This window comes from Diorhabda sublineata, chromosome 3 (genome assembly GCF_026230105.1).
Source record: "Diorhabda sublineata isolate icDioSubl1.1 chromosome 3, icDioSubl1.1, whole genome shotgun sequence".
Classification (NCBI taxonomy): domain Eukaryota; kingdom Metazoa; phylum Arthropoda; class Insecta; order Coleoptera; family Chrysomelidae; genus Diorhabda; species Diorhabda sublineata.
In genome coordinates this window covers 17,768,133-17,785,759 of record NC_079476.1, presented here as the reverse complement: position 1 = coordinate 17,785,759, position 17,627 = coordinate 17,768,133, and the positions used below count along the sequence as shown (strand labels likewise).

The 17,627-nt window shown below is 31.2% G+C and overlaps 1 protein-coding gene across 2 annotated transcripts in view; it reads right to left on the bottom strand.

Annotated features, from left to right (window-relative positions):
• LOC130441048 (syntaxin-binding protein 5) overlaps positions 1–17,627 on the bottom strand; it is a 263,671-nt gene that overhangs the window by 28,553 nt on the left and 217,491 nt on the right. For both annotated transcript variants that reach the window (XM_056774529.1, XM_056774530.1), the window contains exon 14: positions 10,779–10,820. In XM_056774529.1, coding sequence (XP_056630507.1) covers positions 10,779–10,820 — 42 coding nt within the window. The remainder of the gene's footprint in view (positions 1–10,778; positions 10,821–17,627) is intronic.

Genomic DNA, 17,627 nt, shown 5'->3' with positions numbered 1-17,627 from the left:
GTGTCCACCCGTGAGCACGCGGGCAGGTGGTGTGCGGTCTTCAAAGTGCTAGAATTCAAATTAGTCAATTCAAAAGGGGAAAAATGCAAGGATTGGCATACTTTAACACATTTTGGATGTAAGACAGTTTGTTTCATTAATAAAAAATATTTTCATAGTAAAAAACTATTTATACTCAGTTTTTAATACTATTTGACGTATTCTTTACGTACTTGACTGCTAAATTATATTAAATAACTAGTTCTGGCTAAAATAGAGTGGAGCAAAAGAAAATTCGTGCCTTCCAAATTTGGATAGAACGATCGTAGAAAATTTTAGAGAGTGATTTATTTAGGTACAATTAATTCGAAATATTTTCACAAAATAACTAAAAAACGATAAATTGTTAATGAAACTATATGGAATTGTATTGAGAAATATATTTTCCAACTTTTATTGATAAAGTTAAGGTCAGAAACATTTTAAGCAATCCTTGTAAGTATACTTCTGTATTCCACGTATATGAATGGGTGAAATACGGAGCAAATAGATCAGACCCCGTATATTCTATAAAGTTTAGAAAGGACTTTAGGGAATAAATAATCACCTCTAACCCTTCCAGAGGGGATCTTGTTCAAAGTTTAAAAATCGCTCAACAATTGCTTCCTTGGATATCTATAGGGTGTTAAAAAAAATTAGACGCATTTTTTACGATTTTGCCACGACTACTGCTAACAATAGATTGAAATTTTATACGACTATGTTTTGCTGATACATCCAAATAATTAGTTTTTATGTCTGACTCTCAAAAAGAGGGCGCTAGTTATACGGTTCGTACCAAGTAATATTGAACAAATTTTGTCGTTATTAGATTTATTAAGAAAAATTTCAAGTTAAATTGAACATCATTCAATTTTACACCAAAAAAGTCCTCTTTATAAAACTCGATACTGTGTACCATATTCGTATTATTTAAACAAAAAATCACAAGATGGCAATTTAAAAAAAGATTAATAGCATGGAAGTAGAATTCAATTAGAGTATTGAATTTTGTCTTTCAAATCTTGAGATTAATTTACCTTTGTAGTAAAAACTTTTTCTTTAAGATACGACCAAACTGTGTAATCCAAGGGATTAAAATACCATGACCCAGGAACCCAATGAACCGGAGCTTCTGCACCTCTACCAATCCATCGATTCGGAAAATGGTTACTCAACCAATTACGACAACTACTATCAAAGTGCGGTGGAATTCCATCGTGTATTAAACATAGAGATTTTCGCTCGTTTAACGTTAAATCTTCTAATCTATCTAAATTTCCAGGTAGAATGTATAGATAACCTATTAATTTGTTTTGCCATGTGGATTCTCATCACACCAGGAGTGTGTATTATGGGGGTTGATCAGACCTTGTCGCGTAAAAGTGGCCTCCTTCGTCGAAAGAATACATTTTGAAAATTTTGGATTGAGGTCTGTCCTATCTTGTAATGTTTGACAAAAATGCACTCTAACCGGTGACGTTTGAAATTATACGGATGTAGCTGTTGCTCTTTGTGTATCTTCCAAGTACTTGTAAAAGACGTATTTGTTTGTCTTACATTTATTAAGCTAACGGTTGAATTTTGATCAACTAAATTTAAAATCATACTTTCTTTATTAATGGTTTTTGTTGTTTTTGGCCCACCAGTATTTATTTATTTAGATCTCACACTCCCAGTTTCTCGACAACGTCATTCAATGGCTCTAAATGTATTTTTATTGATTAGATGGAATTTTTGTGAAACGTTACCAGTCCCATTTTTTTTATATATCCGTTTTATCGATGAGGTCTCATTTATACAACAGAAAATTTCCAGTTTACAAATGTTTACTAATGAATAATAACAATAATAATCAATATCTTTATCAATACTTTATGCCAGCGTCGTTTATTACTTCGTAATTTTCAACTTAAAATATTCCGAAAACGGTACACAGTATCGAGTTTTATTAAGAGTACATTTTTGGTGTAAAATTGAATGACTTTTAAGTTCACTTGAAATTTTCTTTAATAAATCAAGTATTGAAAAAGTTATGTTCAATGAACTTGATACGAGCCCTGTAACTAGCGCCCTAAGTTTACTGAGCAAATCCCAAATATTTTACAGTTTTCTAAGTATCTTAAAGACGGGATCACCTTTTTTGAAGCACCCTGTATAACGTGTTAAAGAAAAGACAAGAACCAAACATTTTCTAGTAATATGTTATTCTAAACAAATCTTTTGGGAAATTCTACAACCTTTCTTGTCAGAATTTATACAGCGCTTTTTTTAACCACAATTGACTACAACCAAAATTGTAACGACAGGCGCTGAAGACAACAATAAAATTAGCGAAATTTACAATTTATTGTCGTTGCTATGGAGGATTATATATTTCTTGTGAATATACCAACGATTTTATAATCCCAAGGGATTAGATTCGGGAGTTTTATGTGGCCACAACATCTAGATATCACTCATCTAGATAATTTTGTAACATTTGATACAACTCTAATATTATTAATGAAACAACCTGTATAAAACTTCGTTTATTTTTGGATACTGGATATTATCAAAAAAATTGTAGCAGTATCACTTTTGTGAAGTGTTTTCATATTTATTTCAAGCATGCAATTAGTATTAGAGCAATAGCAGTAGATATGGAAGGTATTGTTGAAAATCTTTTTGAAAAATATTATTAACAAAAAAAATTATTATCTTAGATTTCCCTGACACGTGAAACCATACTCTACTACATTTAAATGAATAAATAGTGACATGCAGAAGGAATACTTTTATATATATATATATATATATATATATATATATATATATATATATATATATATATATATATAATTAGGAGTAAGAGCAAAGGCGAAGCATATTTTTATTCAAATATATTTTATAGTTTTTATAGTAGTAGAAGTGTTAAAATCTTATACATATTTTTAATTTTTTTCAGAATTTTTATTTTCCAATTTTCATGAAATTATTTTTTTTTCATAATTATTTTCATTTACGAAATATGGGAAAGAATTTTCGAGAATTACGTCATAATTCGAGACCTGGCAACAATTTGAGTAAAAAACTGAGCCGCATTTACACTTTAATTCCGATAACCTGGTATTTTTTTTATTCTCCACTTCAGAAGAACTCATAGTAGTGGCGGAAAGGGGGTAATCGTGGTTCGAAACGATTACCAAGAATACTTTTAATCGTGGGTAGAGTTGAATTGAGGTTATTATGAAGTTTTATAATAAAATTAAGTGAAACTTCATTTGCTTGTTTTTTATTGATAAATTTCATCATATTTTTGATAACCAAATGTAAATACCATCGATTTTTCACAGATTCGGTATATTTTCAACGATTTTTGTATTTTTCTAACATTCATTCAGATTTTTTCAACTCACTTGTATTAGTTCATTATATCGCCTGATTTGTAATGATTATATATAATTTTCGTTATTTTTTTAGTTCTTTTACTTAATTCTCATGTTTTCCACGTTTTTCTTCTCAACTTTTTTTACGTTTTCCAAATAAAAATCAAGCTATAACAGTTATATGAAAATAAAATTTCACTTTATCATAATATTTGCTTGCATTTTTCATATTTTTAACTTTTTTTTTTTCATTTAGTTATCAATCCATTGGCTATGATTATGGACACATAGTTGTATTATTTTATTAACGCCCAACAGTTTCCTTATTTTTCTATGCGTTTCTTTATTTTTGTACGGTTTTTCATTTTACATAAACTTTATACGAAATTACTCGGTACCCAAAAAACATTAATATTTTTCAAATACTTTTATATCCCATTCATTACTTACGTTTTGTTTCTATAAAATACTAAGTAATGATGAAATATTTAGTTTCCCATGTTGTCCCCCAGATATTCTTCATTATCTTCCCTATATTTCTTAATACTTATTTACATTTTTTTAATATTTCTTTATATATAGTTAAAAACAGTGTAGATATTTTCTACGTCCGTTCATATTCTATACTTTTATCCGGATTTTCAAAAATAAATATCAAGCTATAACAAATAGTAATATACAAAACTTTGCTTATTCACAATATCCCCATATTTTCCATGTTTATCCATATTCCTTCCATTAATATCGTTTTGTTTTTTTTAAAAACTGATCCATTTTTGACTTATTCTCAAACTTTTCATTTATTTCCATATTTCCGACGTTTTCCTCTAGTTCTTGCAAATATTTTCCAATAATTTCCTGCAAATTTCATGGAATTTTCGTTATTTCCATAGATTTTTATTAGTTTTTGTAGATTTCTTGATAATTATCAACAATTTCTCATTTTTTATATTATCATTATATTATTTTAATATTCAATTTGATCTATTTTCCATCAATTAGATATAATTTTCATTGTTGCTTTCTACATTTTTCCATATTTTTTAAAATAAATTTCAAGGTATAGCAAAATCTAGGAGAATTTTTTTGGATCTCTCAATAATTACGATATTTCCCTCAATTTTTCATACAATTCCATATTTTGCTCTTATTTTTCTATACTTATTTGGTTTTTTCACATTGTGATATATCCATTGTATCCAATGAACAGTTATATAGAATTATTCATGGTGTTTTCTATAATCTTCTGATTATTTCCGATTTTTTCCTCATCAATTGATCCATTGCTTATTTATTGCTTATATAAAATCCAAATATTTATAGTTTTATATTTATTCTTAATGTTTCTTTTATTTTTATATTTTCCTCTAGTTTTCCAGATATTTTTCTATTAATTCTTCATCATTTCCATTTGAATTTTACCTTTTTCCATACTTATTCACAGTTTTTCATATCCTCTTATTCACTATTTCATAATTTCCAATGATTTCATATAATTTTCATGATTTTATTCTTTTTGATTAATTTCACGTTTTTATATATTTTTATAGTTTTTTCTGACTTTCTATATGAATTTTAGTCTTATAAAATTTAATTATTACTTCTCATTTAATCTCTGTATTTTTTCCTTTTTGATATATTTTCCAACGATTTTCCACACTTTTTAGGTCGTATCAGATTTTATCCTAACTAATGAATAATTTTGCTAATTATAAAAAATGATAACTAAAAAATTTGTATGGTATTTCCCGACGTTTTCCAAATTTCTTTGTTCCTTCAATATTTTTTCTCAACTATTGAGTATTATGCATATCTTTCCGGCCAAACCCGATGTCAGGATAAACTAGTTTTGTCTAGGCTAAATTAGTTCTTCCTATACTAATTTGTCCTAAGCTCGATAGTATAAACAAGTTTAGCCTAGGCCAAACTAGTTGATCCTGATATAAATACGCACATTGTAGAATAAACTAGTACAGCCTTTTCTAAACATTATAGTATATCTAGAAAGTCAAAATAATCAATGAGGTTAGGTTAGGTTAGGTTAGGTTAAGTGTGTTTTGAGGTTATGTTCGCTAAGAACGGTTCCACATGCGTCGGTGGAGAAGAGGGTGGGTTTTTAGCTAGTAGGCGTTAGGGCAACCGAAAAATCCAACACACCTGGGTCACCATCCCAGACGTCGTTAGAAGATTTTCCCACCCACAGAAAAAGTTTACTTTAGGTTAGCTTAGGCAATTCTACGTGCCATCGAAGCACTCTATGTGAAAATAAATAACAGTTTTAAAAATTGATATTTGATTATTTCGTTAGAATGATTGATTGTATTACCAATTTTTTTAACGTCGAATCTTTATTGTTTTAATAAGAATGATTATTTTTCTAATTACAAAGATTTTTATTCAGTTTATCAATTTATTTTGACTTTCTAGATATATTATAATATTTAGACTAGGCCTTACTGGTTTATTCTAGAGTGTGTGTATTTATATCAGGATCAACTAGTTTGGACTAGGCTATACTAGTTAATCATATCGCGTACCGGAAGAGCTAGTTTAGGTTAGGCGAAACTAGTTTGTCTTGAAATCGAGTTTAGCCGGTAACACATACATCAATCAGGCGATTGTGGACAAAACAGATGATTTTCCATACTTTAGTAACATATTCCATATTCTTTTGGTTTTTTCAGACTTTATACTTATCTACTGACCCACTGTGAAAGGCTCATCCGTTTCCTCCGCTTTATTACGAAGGTTTTCCGCCGTTTTACATATATTTCCACATTTTCCTCGTTTTTGAATATTATTTTAGTTTCTTAATTTATTTCACTTCATATTGTATTTATTTCCACATTTTTCTGAACTGAAGAATATATAAAGTTGAAATTATAAAAGTTAATCAACAATTTTTGGTTCATATCAATAACTACAAAGCGACTGTTGAATAAAAACATGAATAAATTGAATTAAAAATTCTAGAGATTTATTTTCATTTAACGAACATTCATATTAAAATAAAAATGTGCTTCGAAAGTATATATTTATAGGTATTATAGTGTTAGACAAAATATACACAAAGGAATAACATAAATAAAAGATAAAGTTAACCAGGGGTGAGGTGTTTCTGGGTTAATAACCGTGCAAAAGCATCCAACAAAAATGAAATTAAATATTCCGTTATCGACCAAAATAATCTGTGGTCTGGAACTATAATTTTTATCAATAAAAATAAAATCGATGCGTAACATTTAACACACACAAAAAAATTATAATTACAGTAAAGATTTAGAAAACAGGACGGACAAAGGCACACAGTTAAGAACACAGATCAGATTGAAAAATAGAACATATTTGCATTTAGTGAAAATACAGGTTTGGAAGTACAAGTCACCTCTCAATGACATGCTGAAAAGTAAGAAAAAAAGATAGTAAGTACACAGATGTTTTGAAAATATTAAATTTACGTCTCGAATTTGGAAATGGGGTTTAATAAATCAGCCGGGTTTATCTCTGTCAAGGGAAGCCGATATTTAAAAGTAAAATCACTGACATTTATTCATCAAAACAATATTTTATCATCACATGTAAATATATAAGATGATTCATTAATAAACTTTCATATTTTACATATAAAAAATCTTAAAATATGAAGATTTGAACCAAAATATATTTTCGTGTTATGTCAAAATTTAAAAAATACTTTTGCTTTTTATCTCTAAACATAACTTCTTATTTTATTATTTTCTGTATGAAATATACACATTTATCAATGAAATACAATATTTGGATCAGTAAATTTTGAGGTACCACGAAAATAAAAGAATTACTGAAACTGACAGCACTGCATTTTTATATACCACTTACTGATTATGAGTAAGTAATTTGGTCATGTGGGAGGGATGTCAGATCTCACGATTTCAATTCAATTTCAGAATTTCACGATATTTGTTCTTATTCTAACGATTTTTTTGACGTTGGAAGGGATCCTTTTAACAAAAACTTGGTTTCAAATAGCGATAATTGCTATAACTTCACTATCCATACATTTAACAAATAAATTAAAGTTTGCAGCAATGTATCCCCAAAACAGTGATTCAGATTCGTATAGAATAAATTTATTTTTTACATTGTTTATTTACCATTCCTTTATCAGGTGTTTTTAATTTTATTTTATGTTAGAGTTTTAGTTAAACTCTCTCAGGCACTTATTTCACGGTTTCTCATGATTTCCCAAGATTTTATTACTACGGACCTCACGATTTTAGCTAACCATCTAGCATCCCTGCATAAAGGATTTCTAGTTATTGACGACCGAGGATAAAACATAAAACATTCCAATGAGATAGAATAAATATTATTATTATTTATATATATGTTTCCAGAAAGTCCCTAACTGTTTTTCATATTTAAATTAATAAAAGACAGAATGTATTGTATACATGTTAATAAAAGAATTCAAAAATCGGAAAATAGTTGTAATATTGCCTTCAGGAGACCTAATCACATCACGACAACGTCTGGGCTTACTTTTGTTCAAGTCATTCAAGTAATATTGGTCCAAATTGTTGCACTCAGTCATTAACACATCTTGCAGTTGTTGAAAGTTAGCTGGTACCAAAACTATACCACATATGCTCAATAATCCGGGCTGCGAGCAGGGACATGAGGAACCACATGATCCTATCAGTATCGATTCTGAGTGAGCCCTTGAAGATATTCGACTCCACATCATAATAAACCCTCCTCCAAAATTTGTTGAAGTTGTTATGTGCCAAGGAAATTACCTTCCTCCATATAAACAGGTTTTTTTCAATGTTTGTTTGATAAAAATCAGAATTTACATTGGAGGTTACAAAAAGAAGCTTCACCTGATGAGATTTCTCCAATAAGATCTCCTCCACACCTCATTTTAGATCTAATGGCCAGTTTCTCTTTAGTTTTCGGTCGTCTCTTCCTTACACAATGGTTGGAGTAGGGAATTGACATGTGATTCCAGCCTTTGGTAATATATTTGGCTTCTTTGTTGTATTGAGTTCTAGACTGTTGCAATTAGAAGGTTTTCGTATATCATCTGATTTGAATCATACCAAGGAGAATCAGCAATTGTTCGCAGAATATAAGATTGCTTACACAGTCCTACAGCTCTATGCCGTAAGTTCAGATTGGAATGATCACTCGACATTTTTGATTTTCTATCTAGCAATCATTACAAATTTCCCATTTTAAGGTCTTTTTGTATGAGTGTGTTCTCATCAACTTAATTTAGCATCTAGGTGCATTTCTACATATTCAATGCAAGTTGTTTGTGGATTTCCTACACTGTTAATGTATATTGAAGGACATTTTTCTTTTCTTGTTGTAAAAATTATGCTCTACGATTTGCTTTTGTTAATGTTTATTCTCCACCCTTTGAGCCATTCTTCTACTTCGAATATATGTTTTTATAGATTTGTGGATTTTACTATAGGATCTTCGTGAATCTATAGAATAAGAGTCTCGTCCGCAAATATGTCTGTTCTGGTGGTCGGTGCGGCGGTGAATATTATGTATATTGGCGATAAGACGCTGCCTTGTGGAACTCCAACTTTAATGGGTTTAAATTGTGACGTTTTGGCTTTTATTTTTGTTCCAAAGTGTCTGTATGATGAAAATGATTTCAGTAAGTTAAAAAAGGAAGTCCGTTTGATTTTAAATAGTAAGCCGAGGTGCTGTAGCTTATACCATAATTTCTTACTTTTAGGGCTACATTGATTTCATGTATATTTCGATGGCATCGTCGACCTGTTAAGTGTTTTTGCCGAAAACCAAATTTTGTTTCAATTTGGAAAAAAAGTACAAAAGAAGCTCGAAGTATGTTAGGTTAGGTTAGGTTAGAGCTTTATTTTTATCGTTTCATTTCTCAACTAATTAAAATTATGCGGTTACTATTAAAGTTACTGTTGGAGTTGGAAACCCCTTTTATTGGATATTAAATTCTGTTTTTTTGAGGAGATATGTTCTAGAAATATTTTAAAATCATGTCAGTCGATTTTCTTATAAATATACCGACTAATAAAAGTTAAAAAAAAATCAAAACAAAAGTATACAAATTTTTTAAACGAATCTACAAGTGATGTGGAAAGAATTCTACAGTGTGTATTCAAAATCTACAACAAACTAACCGCCTAAATAATGCAAAAATTCGTCTGAAAAAGATACTGCTATTGCTTTTCTGATATACATGGCATGTAAAAAAATTGTCTACAAAAAAAATATGTTTCGTAACAAAAACGTTTATTTTGGGAAAAAATAGTTAACTGACTTCATTAAATAGATTACGAATTTGAAAATAAACAGAAGATCTGGTCGAAAACAATTGGAAAAATACATTTTTTAAATGTAACAAATGTAATTTATTGGGAAGAATTGATTCAAATTACATTTGAAGTAATGTTTAATTCCACTCAGTTTTTTATATATATAATATAAACAGAATTGTCATTCCTGATATGGAAAATAGATCCGGATCAAAATCAACAGAATCAATCAATGGAAAAAATACATAAGTAGTGTTTTTCAACAATGATAGGAAAGCATTCGATAACGTGGATGAATAAATCATCTGGACCACTAACGATTGATGTTACAGGACAACATCGACTACTTAACGTAGATATACACAGACTGTTGAGGTAGAACTTGGTTCTAAGTAAGTTTCAAGTAGAGTAGAATATCAACCTGAAACAAATAGTCAACGTCCCTTAGTATATCAGATCTAAACAGAGTTACAGCATGAGTACCAAGACCTGTGTAACCATCAAGTACCAGACCATCTACTTGAGACAAGCAATTAACGTTCCTCGGTACATCATAGCACCTCAGATCTACACAGGTGAAGGAAATCATGGACGACTTCGCCAGGAGAAGATACGGGTACTATTACTACATCAGGTATCCAAGGCCGACAAATTACGTGGATCATAAGAATGAATATGGAAAAGGAAAGCACTAAATTTATGGACGTTGACAGGAAAGAGAGCATCAAAGCTAACTAACAACCCCTAGAATTAGGTAGGGAGTTGTATGAAACATTCATTTGTTTAAATCTTTGTTTTTTTCAACCCATAATCATATTTAATGAATTTCAAATTTAAAACATGAAGAAAAAAATTACTAGGATAATAATAAATTAGGATTTGGAAATTACAATTTTTTAGAATCAGTATTGATGATGAATTACAGTACAAATCTATTTAATTTTGAAAAATGAAATTTGTGGAAATAAAAAAAATAATCGTAATATCCAGGTTGATAGATTGACCAATATACAAGGCGTTAAAATGAAAAACAGTGATAAATTCGAAGACGTGTATGTTAGATAAATTCCATTTAATAATGTTTGATGGATGAATTGCTTACCTGATACACAATTACAAAGAACTTTCGATATGCTTGTATCTCCTAGAAAAAACATTTTTTATTCACTATTAAGCCACTGACTTGGGACTTTGTTCTCGATTAATCTGCCCAAAGCTTTCCATTTGTGAAATCGTTAGTTTGAATAGAAGAATTGTAGTTAGTTTCTAGGAAGTACAAGTTTGTGATAAAATTATTGGAATGCCGGTAATTTTACGCAATAAAATATATTTCAAATAGTCCTTCATATAATTTAAAATGAAAATGTCATATAAATTTCGATACGATTATAATAATAAAAGATCTCCAAATAGAGTATCGAATATATTTCTTTTATTATTATTAGAGTAGAACAGAAGAAGTGAAAGTAGGGCAAAACAACAATTCCAAGCAAACAGAGGATGTCCACAAAAGCTAGTTCCATCCCCACTTATCTAGAGCTAAGTAAACCTAATACCACGGCGTATCTTGCCAGTGACATAGTTCATAGAGAACTCAACTCAACAAGAAGGTTGTGTTGATCTATGGGACTAAATGTCAATCCGACCAAGATCTATCTAAGAAGAAAAATCTCAAGCTCTTCAAGTTAGACGGACAAGCCATTGAGTGGAAAACAGAAGAAGAATAGCTGAATGCACTAGATAGTAAATTTCTTTAGAACAAGCATAAAAAGAAGATAACCAAGGAAATCTTGATGGTATGCATAAATTAGGGTTGTAACCCAACGAGCTTACTCTGAATGTACACGGCGACCATTAGACCATTTATCATGTATTAATTGGTTTGAAGTACTAGAAATGGTTTGACACCATAAGTGTGCAACTGGAGCTATGGGATCATGTCCAACAGCTGCATTAGGAATGATAAACCGATCTTTAAAAATGCTCAAATCTGAGCCTGAGGATGAAATCGTAGATTAAAGTCTTTGTTTCTGAGAAATTATTAGAGAATCGTGTATTAAGTTGCTTGAATCAAGTGGTTTCGTCTTGTTAAACTGAAACCTCCTACAGCTCTGGACCCAATAAGTTTCATAAAATACCTTAATGATGGTCACTATTCACGTTTAGCTTTCGTGTTCGTCAAAATAATAATTAAGTATTTAGCAATCATAATGTACTACATAACAACCTTTATAGTGTGCAGGGGTCTTTCATACTTTCGTCTAGGGCTTTCCTGTGCCCATAATCGATAAATCTGCTTATTATTATGACTATTGACGTGACAGTTGGCTTCTTTACCAAACATTTGTTGAATCTCTTCGTATCCTTTAACAAGCAGTCAACGTCAGATACGTATATCAGATTCCAACAGAGTTACAGCAGCAAGAGTCATCAAGTTTCAAGACCTATGTAACATCAACTTGAGACAAGCAATTAACGTTCCTTGGTATATCAAGGTCCCTCAGGGTTGGCCCATGAGAAAATAAAAGAAATTATGAACGACTTCGTCAAAAGAAGATACGGATACTGTTACTGCATTGATACCAATTGAATGTTTATTTTCTTGAAATCGAATGTAGAGGCGATTTTTCATAAAAGTGTTCTTTTGCGAATAAATAAAAACGGATTTCGACTATTGACGCCTTAATTTCGATGGTTTTCTGGTCACTTGTTAGATACAAATTTGAGCAATTACTACTGATTCACAATTGAGGTAATGCAAAAAGTGCAATGCGTCCACATTGCGAGTAAATTACAATAAATGGACAAGGACGAAATACACTTTTTGGATATATTTATGAGAACAAATAGAAATGCAGAGAAAAAAAAAAAATCAACAAAGTCCTAAAAAAATGGGACATAAAGCATGAGTGAAAATTAGCGTTAAATTATTTTTCCGCTCTCACGGAAATATAAGTTTGGAACTTTTTCCGTATAATGAACAGCTTATATAGAAAATTGGGCCGCATGGGATCGAATCAGTGACTGTATTTATAAGTAAGTTTGTACAATAAAAAGTTTAAAACAAAATAATTATTGTGCAATATATTCCGGCCATCCAAAATCCAGTAGTGTATCAAGGTAAGATCAGTACGATTAATTAACTACCCAAAGTGATTAGTTACGTGTTAATTTCTAAAAACTGATAAAACTTACATTAAGATCATCTACTAGATCTATTTGTACAACTAAAATTTCACTATTTACAGTGTACAAAAGGAAAAAAACGATTATTAGTAACGAATTGCAAGATAGTTTTAAATTGAAATTACTTTCTGCGGATACCGTGGTAATATTATGGCTGTTTCCCCTTCTCAAATCCATCATTCTTATAGTATTGGAAATCACATCCTGTGTAACAAAAATTAGACGCTAGTTTATGGTTGAAATTTGATTTTCCTTAAACATGGTCAACCGTTTCATCCTGGTTTTAGTGTAAAAGTTAATAAAGTAACTATGTTCGAATATAATTGTATATTTTTGATTTTATAACTAATTTTATTCATACTCATTTAAAACCAAATATTCAAAAAAACTACAAAAAAAACAAGAAAATCGAAAATCAAACTATAATACAAGAAGTACTGATGGAGCCAATTAAGACCGAAACCGCTGTCCATTTTGTGCAGATTGAAAGTCAGAATTTTTCAAATATATCAGGAACAAGAAAATAAACAACACGTGGATATTGATTCCTTCACAAGGATCTGCATGCGACTTAAACTACACACGTGAATAAAAAAACGACTCAGGCGATACCCTGCAATCTCAAGTCACAACCAAAAAAACTAATCAGGAAATTGATTTTTTCTCAGTAAAATCTTCAAGCTAACAATATTACTATTGTGCCAATTACGGGTAACTGAACCTTATGAAAGATTATCTACCTGACCTACTATCATCAAACATCAACAGATACACTCCTCCGTTAATAACAAGCAAGAATTCTACCTGAAAATAGACACAACAAGTGATAAAGCTGCTCAAGCGGTCTGCCGTTTCCAGAATTTACCTTCGGCATCAAAAGACAGCTAACTTTTATCGAAGACGCTGTTCAGGAAGAAAAAAGTGCACACCCGAGAGAGATGATTGATTAATTGTCAGCACCTCGTTGAGAAATCGGGCCCCCACTGGTGTTCAAATCCGACAAGAGCTCAGAGAAATGCTAGTAGTGATTGTGTGTGGCTGGATAGTCAAAATAAGACTTAATGCAGCTAATATTGAGCCAAAAAGGCCAGCTACTAGTCCCAGCCCACCTAGACGCTCGTCTATGATTTGCCAGAGAACACGTTAATTAGATTGACAAACAATGCCGCACCGTTCTCTTCTCAGAAAAAAGCAGAGTATACTTGGACTGGTAGCGATGGAAGAGGACGAGTCTACAGTAGACCTGGATAAAAAAATTCGCGCAGAGTTGCATAAAAAAAGAAAACGTGGTTTTTGGTGGAGGTTTCTGGATGGATAGGATAAGAATTTGAATCGAATCAAACACCGAGTTGTTTTTATTGAAACTGGTCGTGGAATGAAGGATTACCGTTACGAAAAAGACATTTTAGGCTTCAGGCGAACACGTCGTTTCTTAAGTCAGTTTCATCAGCAAAAACTTCATCCTAATGTAGGACACATATTACTATATTTTGAGCGAAGACTTAAAGAAAAACCGGTCGTATTTGGCTAAGAGAAAGTGTTGTAATATCGAGACCTTGGCAACAGCACCCAAATCCTTTGCTCAATACTCTGTATGACAACGACATCGCTACCAATACTACCCAAATCAGCGACAACGCGATGATTGAATGTAGTATGCAACGTGGAACATATATCGTTGAAGAAGAGAACCAAATACCAATACCTAGGAGTCATACTGAACCAAGTAATGACGTTCAAAATGAAGCAGAATCACGAAAGACGATTCAAGGTAAAGATTAAGACTAAGAATGAAATGAAAAAGAGACGAAGTGTTCGCTGAAATTTAGCAAAAGCGGCTGAATTTGGCTGAGAAAATGTTGTAGAATCAAGACAATGCAGCAGCGACGATGCAGCTGCACACAAATCCTTTGGCCAACAGTCTAGCCGCTCTTTAAGTGACACCGACATCGTCACCAAGAGTACCTAAACCAATAATAATATGAATACAATTTGGAAAAAGTTTTAATGTGGATGGACTATTTAATGGAAATCGTGTTAAGTCAACTAGTGAGATTTTGAAATGGAGAAAAAACGTTAAAACATTTTTTAAATACATTCATAAATTTGATTAAAAGTTCTATTACGAAGAAATTAAACCAACGTTCAAGGTAAATAATCAGTAATATACGTCGATAGGTACAAATTTCTTATATTTTTAAATTTTGTATAAATTGTACCTTCCGAAAGGACCTAATCTTGTAGGAAACATTCAATTTTTTCCCTTCTTAGTGATACTATGTAAATATCAATAAAAAAACTGATAAAGAATGAGTATGTTAAAATAGACAGCGACCAAGTTCATACAAAAATGAAATAAGACGATGAATTTTCAAATTAAAATGTCAATAATTTCTCAAAAGAGCAGTAGAAACATCTAAAAAACACCAGACAATCATTTCTCGTTTATCTGTTGTACTAGTACTCACATATAACTAAAAATTGTGTGTGTTACATGCAATTTTTTTTATATTTGTGCCAATTTACACAGCCAAAAAAATACTATCATGCTTATGTGATGTTTCAACTGCGTCAAATTCGGTTACTTTATACACTTTTACCTAAATATCTTCATGTTTAACAATGTAATAATAATCGGGGTGAATTTAAAATAAAAAATAGCGCGGTGACTGTACTACCAAAACTGCAATATTGTCGAGCGACGATCAACTGTTGCCGCTGGGTTGCGTTGGTCGACGGACCTAGAAGCATCGAGGAGTGGCACGCCTCCTCGGAGTAGCTAGCCGTTGAGAGGCACTTGTGCAGTTTGCGAGTACCTTGGGATCGAGATCTGCGAGGAGGGTCCGGACGTATTCGACCACCACCACTACTTGACGAGATGTTGCCGGCCGGACACGCTGTTGCTGGACTGCACACGCCGTTTATCTATTCCAAGTATACCAGCACCACTTATACACCAGCACGTTAAGAGACAAGGGACAATCCCTAAATACCAACGCCATCTTTACGTTTTCTCTTTAAATACACTGATGAACATACACATCAGTACACTTCGTTTATGTATAAAATGCCAATTTCTTCAGCTTATTATTTCAAAAAGTCTTTTCTAGGTTTTTGTTGGTAAATTTTTTTGATATTAAGTCTTTCTCAAAATTTTTTGGAAAATGTACCAAGAACAGATCATATTACAGCTGCAGGCAAGAAGCAATTATAACAAAAGTGGCACCAAGAAATATGTGGAAATGATTTTCAAAATTTTACGTCCACCACTAAAATATGATTTTTTTAAATATACCCAATTAATTGGAATTTTTTATACTATAATCGTATTTTTCAATTAATCTCTCGCATTTTTCATGTGACAAGTTTTAGTCTATCTCTTCAAATAAGAGGTGGGGGAGAGTGGGAACCTCGTTATGAAAAGTCCAGTTCTACTCAGCCCATTTTTATAAACTTGATGTTGTGTGAAAGAGCTTTTGTCCAATAATACAAAATAAATAAATTCTAAGCAATTTAATTAGCAACGTGGTTGCTACAGGGCGTTGTTTAATAAATTTTAGATATTGTGATATCTCTTGACAGTTAATATAATACTAAAGATGGGAAAAATCATTCAATAAACCACGTGTCAAATCTAATAATTTTCATATATATGAACATCGGAATGTTATTCATAGATTTTCAGTATGAACACAATTAAAAGAGAACTTGACACAGAGAATCTCACCCAAGTTAATTGGAAAATGTCAATAAAAACTCAAGTGCTAGAGAAATATAACACAGAAAGATGGGTGAGGTAGTACGATGGACTATCAGTGATATTATTTATCTTGAAATTCGATTGTGTTAAAAAAATATCAAAAAATCAAAGACAAAGAATAAAAATGTAGTGGAAGAATCAATAGAAGGCCAAAATGAGTCTAATAGTAGAAGATAAAGTATATGAAATGTACCAATAAGGAAAAAGTAATAATTGAAAGAAGGGAATTTTAAGTAGTGAAACGATAGAATAAGAGTGAAAGATAATATACAAACAGCGAAGAGCATTTCATTCGATTAAAAAAATATTAATAAGAATGAAAACAAATCTGAAAATATGCAAAATAACAAAACTGGTGAGACGATGATTATGATAAAGGAAGAGACCGAAATGATGCTGAGGATAAAAAGAAAAATTATACGTACTACCTTGGGATCAAAAAACACAAAAAAACATATATAAAAAAACAACAAATGAGAAATAGATGTGCTGGAGAAAGATAATGAGATGAAAAAAGTGAGATTAAGATGGGAATATATAGAAAGAGTTTGACTAGGAGGTGGTATAAGAATGATAGTGAACGTAGGATGGAAGGAAAGCCCAAGGTTGAATGATTAGAAAAGAAAATGATAATAAATGACTTTATATAGAAAGGAAGGTGAACAAATTGAAAATGCAAGAAGTTGAGGACTGAACCTCCTCTGAAAAAGGTTCCGGAAGGCTCAACGACGCCCTGTCCATGATATTATATACCATCAGCTCAGATTAGAGTATAAACGTTTCCAAATAACTTTTTCCAAACGAATAAATTCATAATCCACCACTCTAATTGTATTCGTCTCTAATTGACGACGAGCTATTAGTAATTTGTTTTTTTTTTTTAATAGATCTGCGATGAGATATTTAATTATCGAAATAAGCGATCCCCGAGCATTTTCCAATCCTCCGAACATCAGATTTCCTATTTTATCATAAACGAAGATTAATTAATTACGTAATAGACTT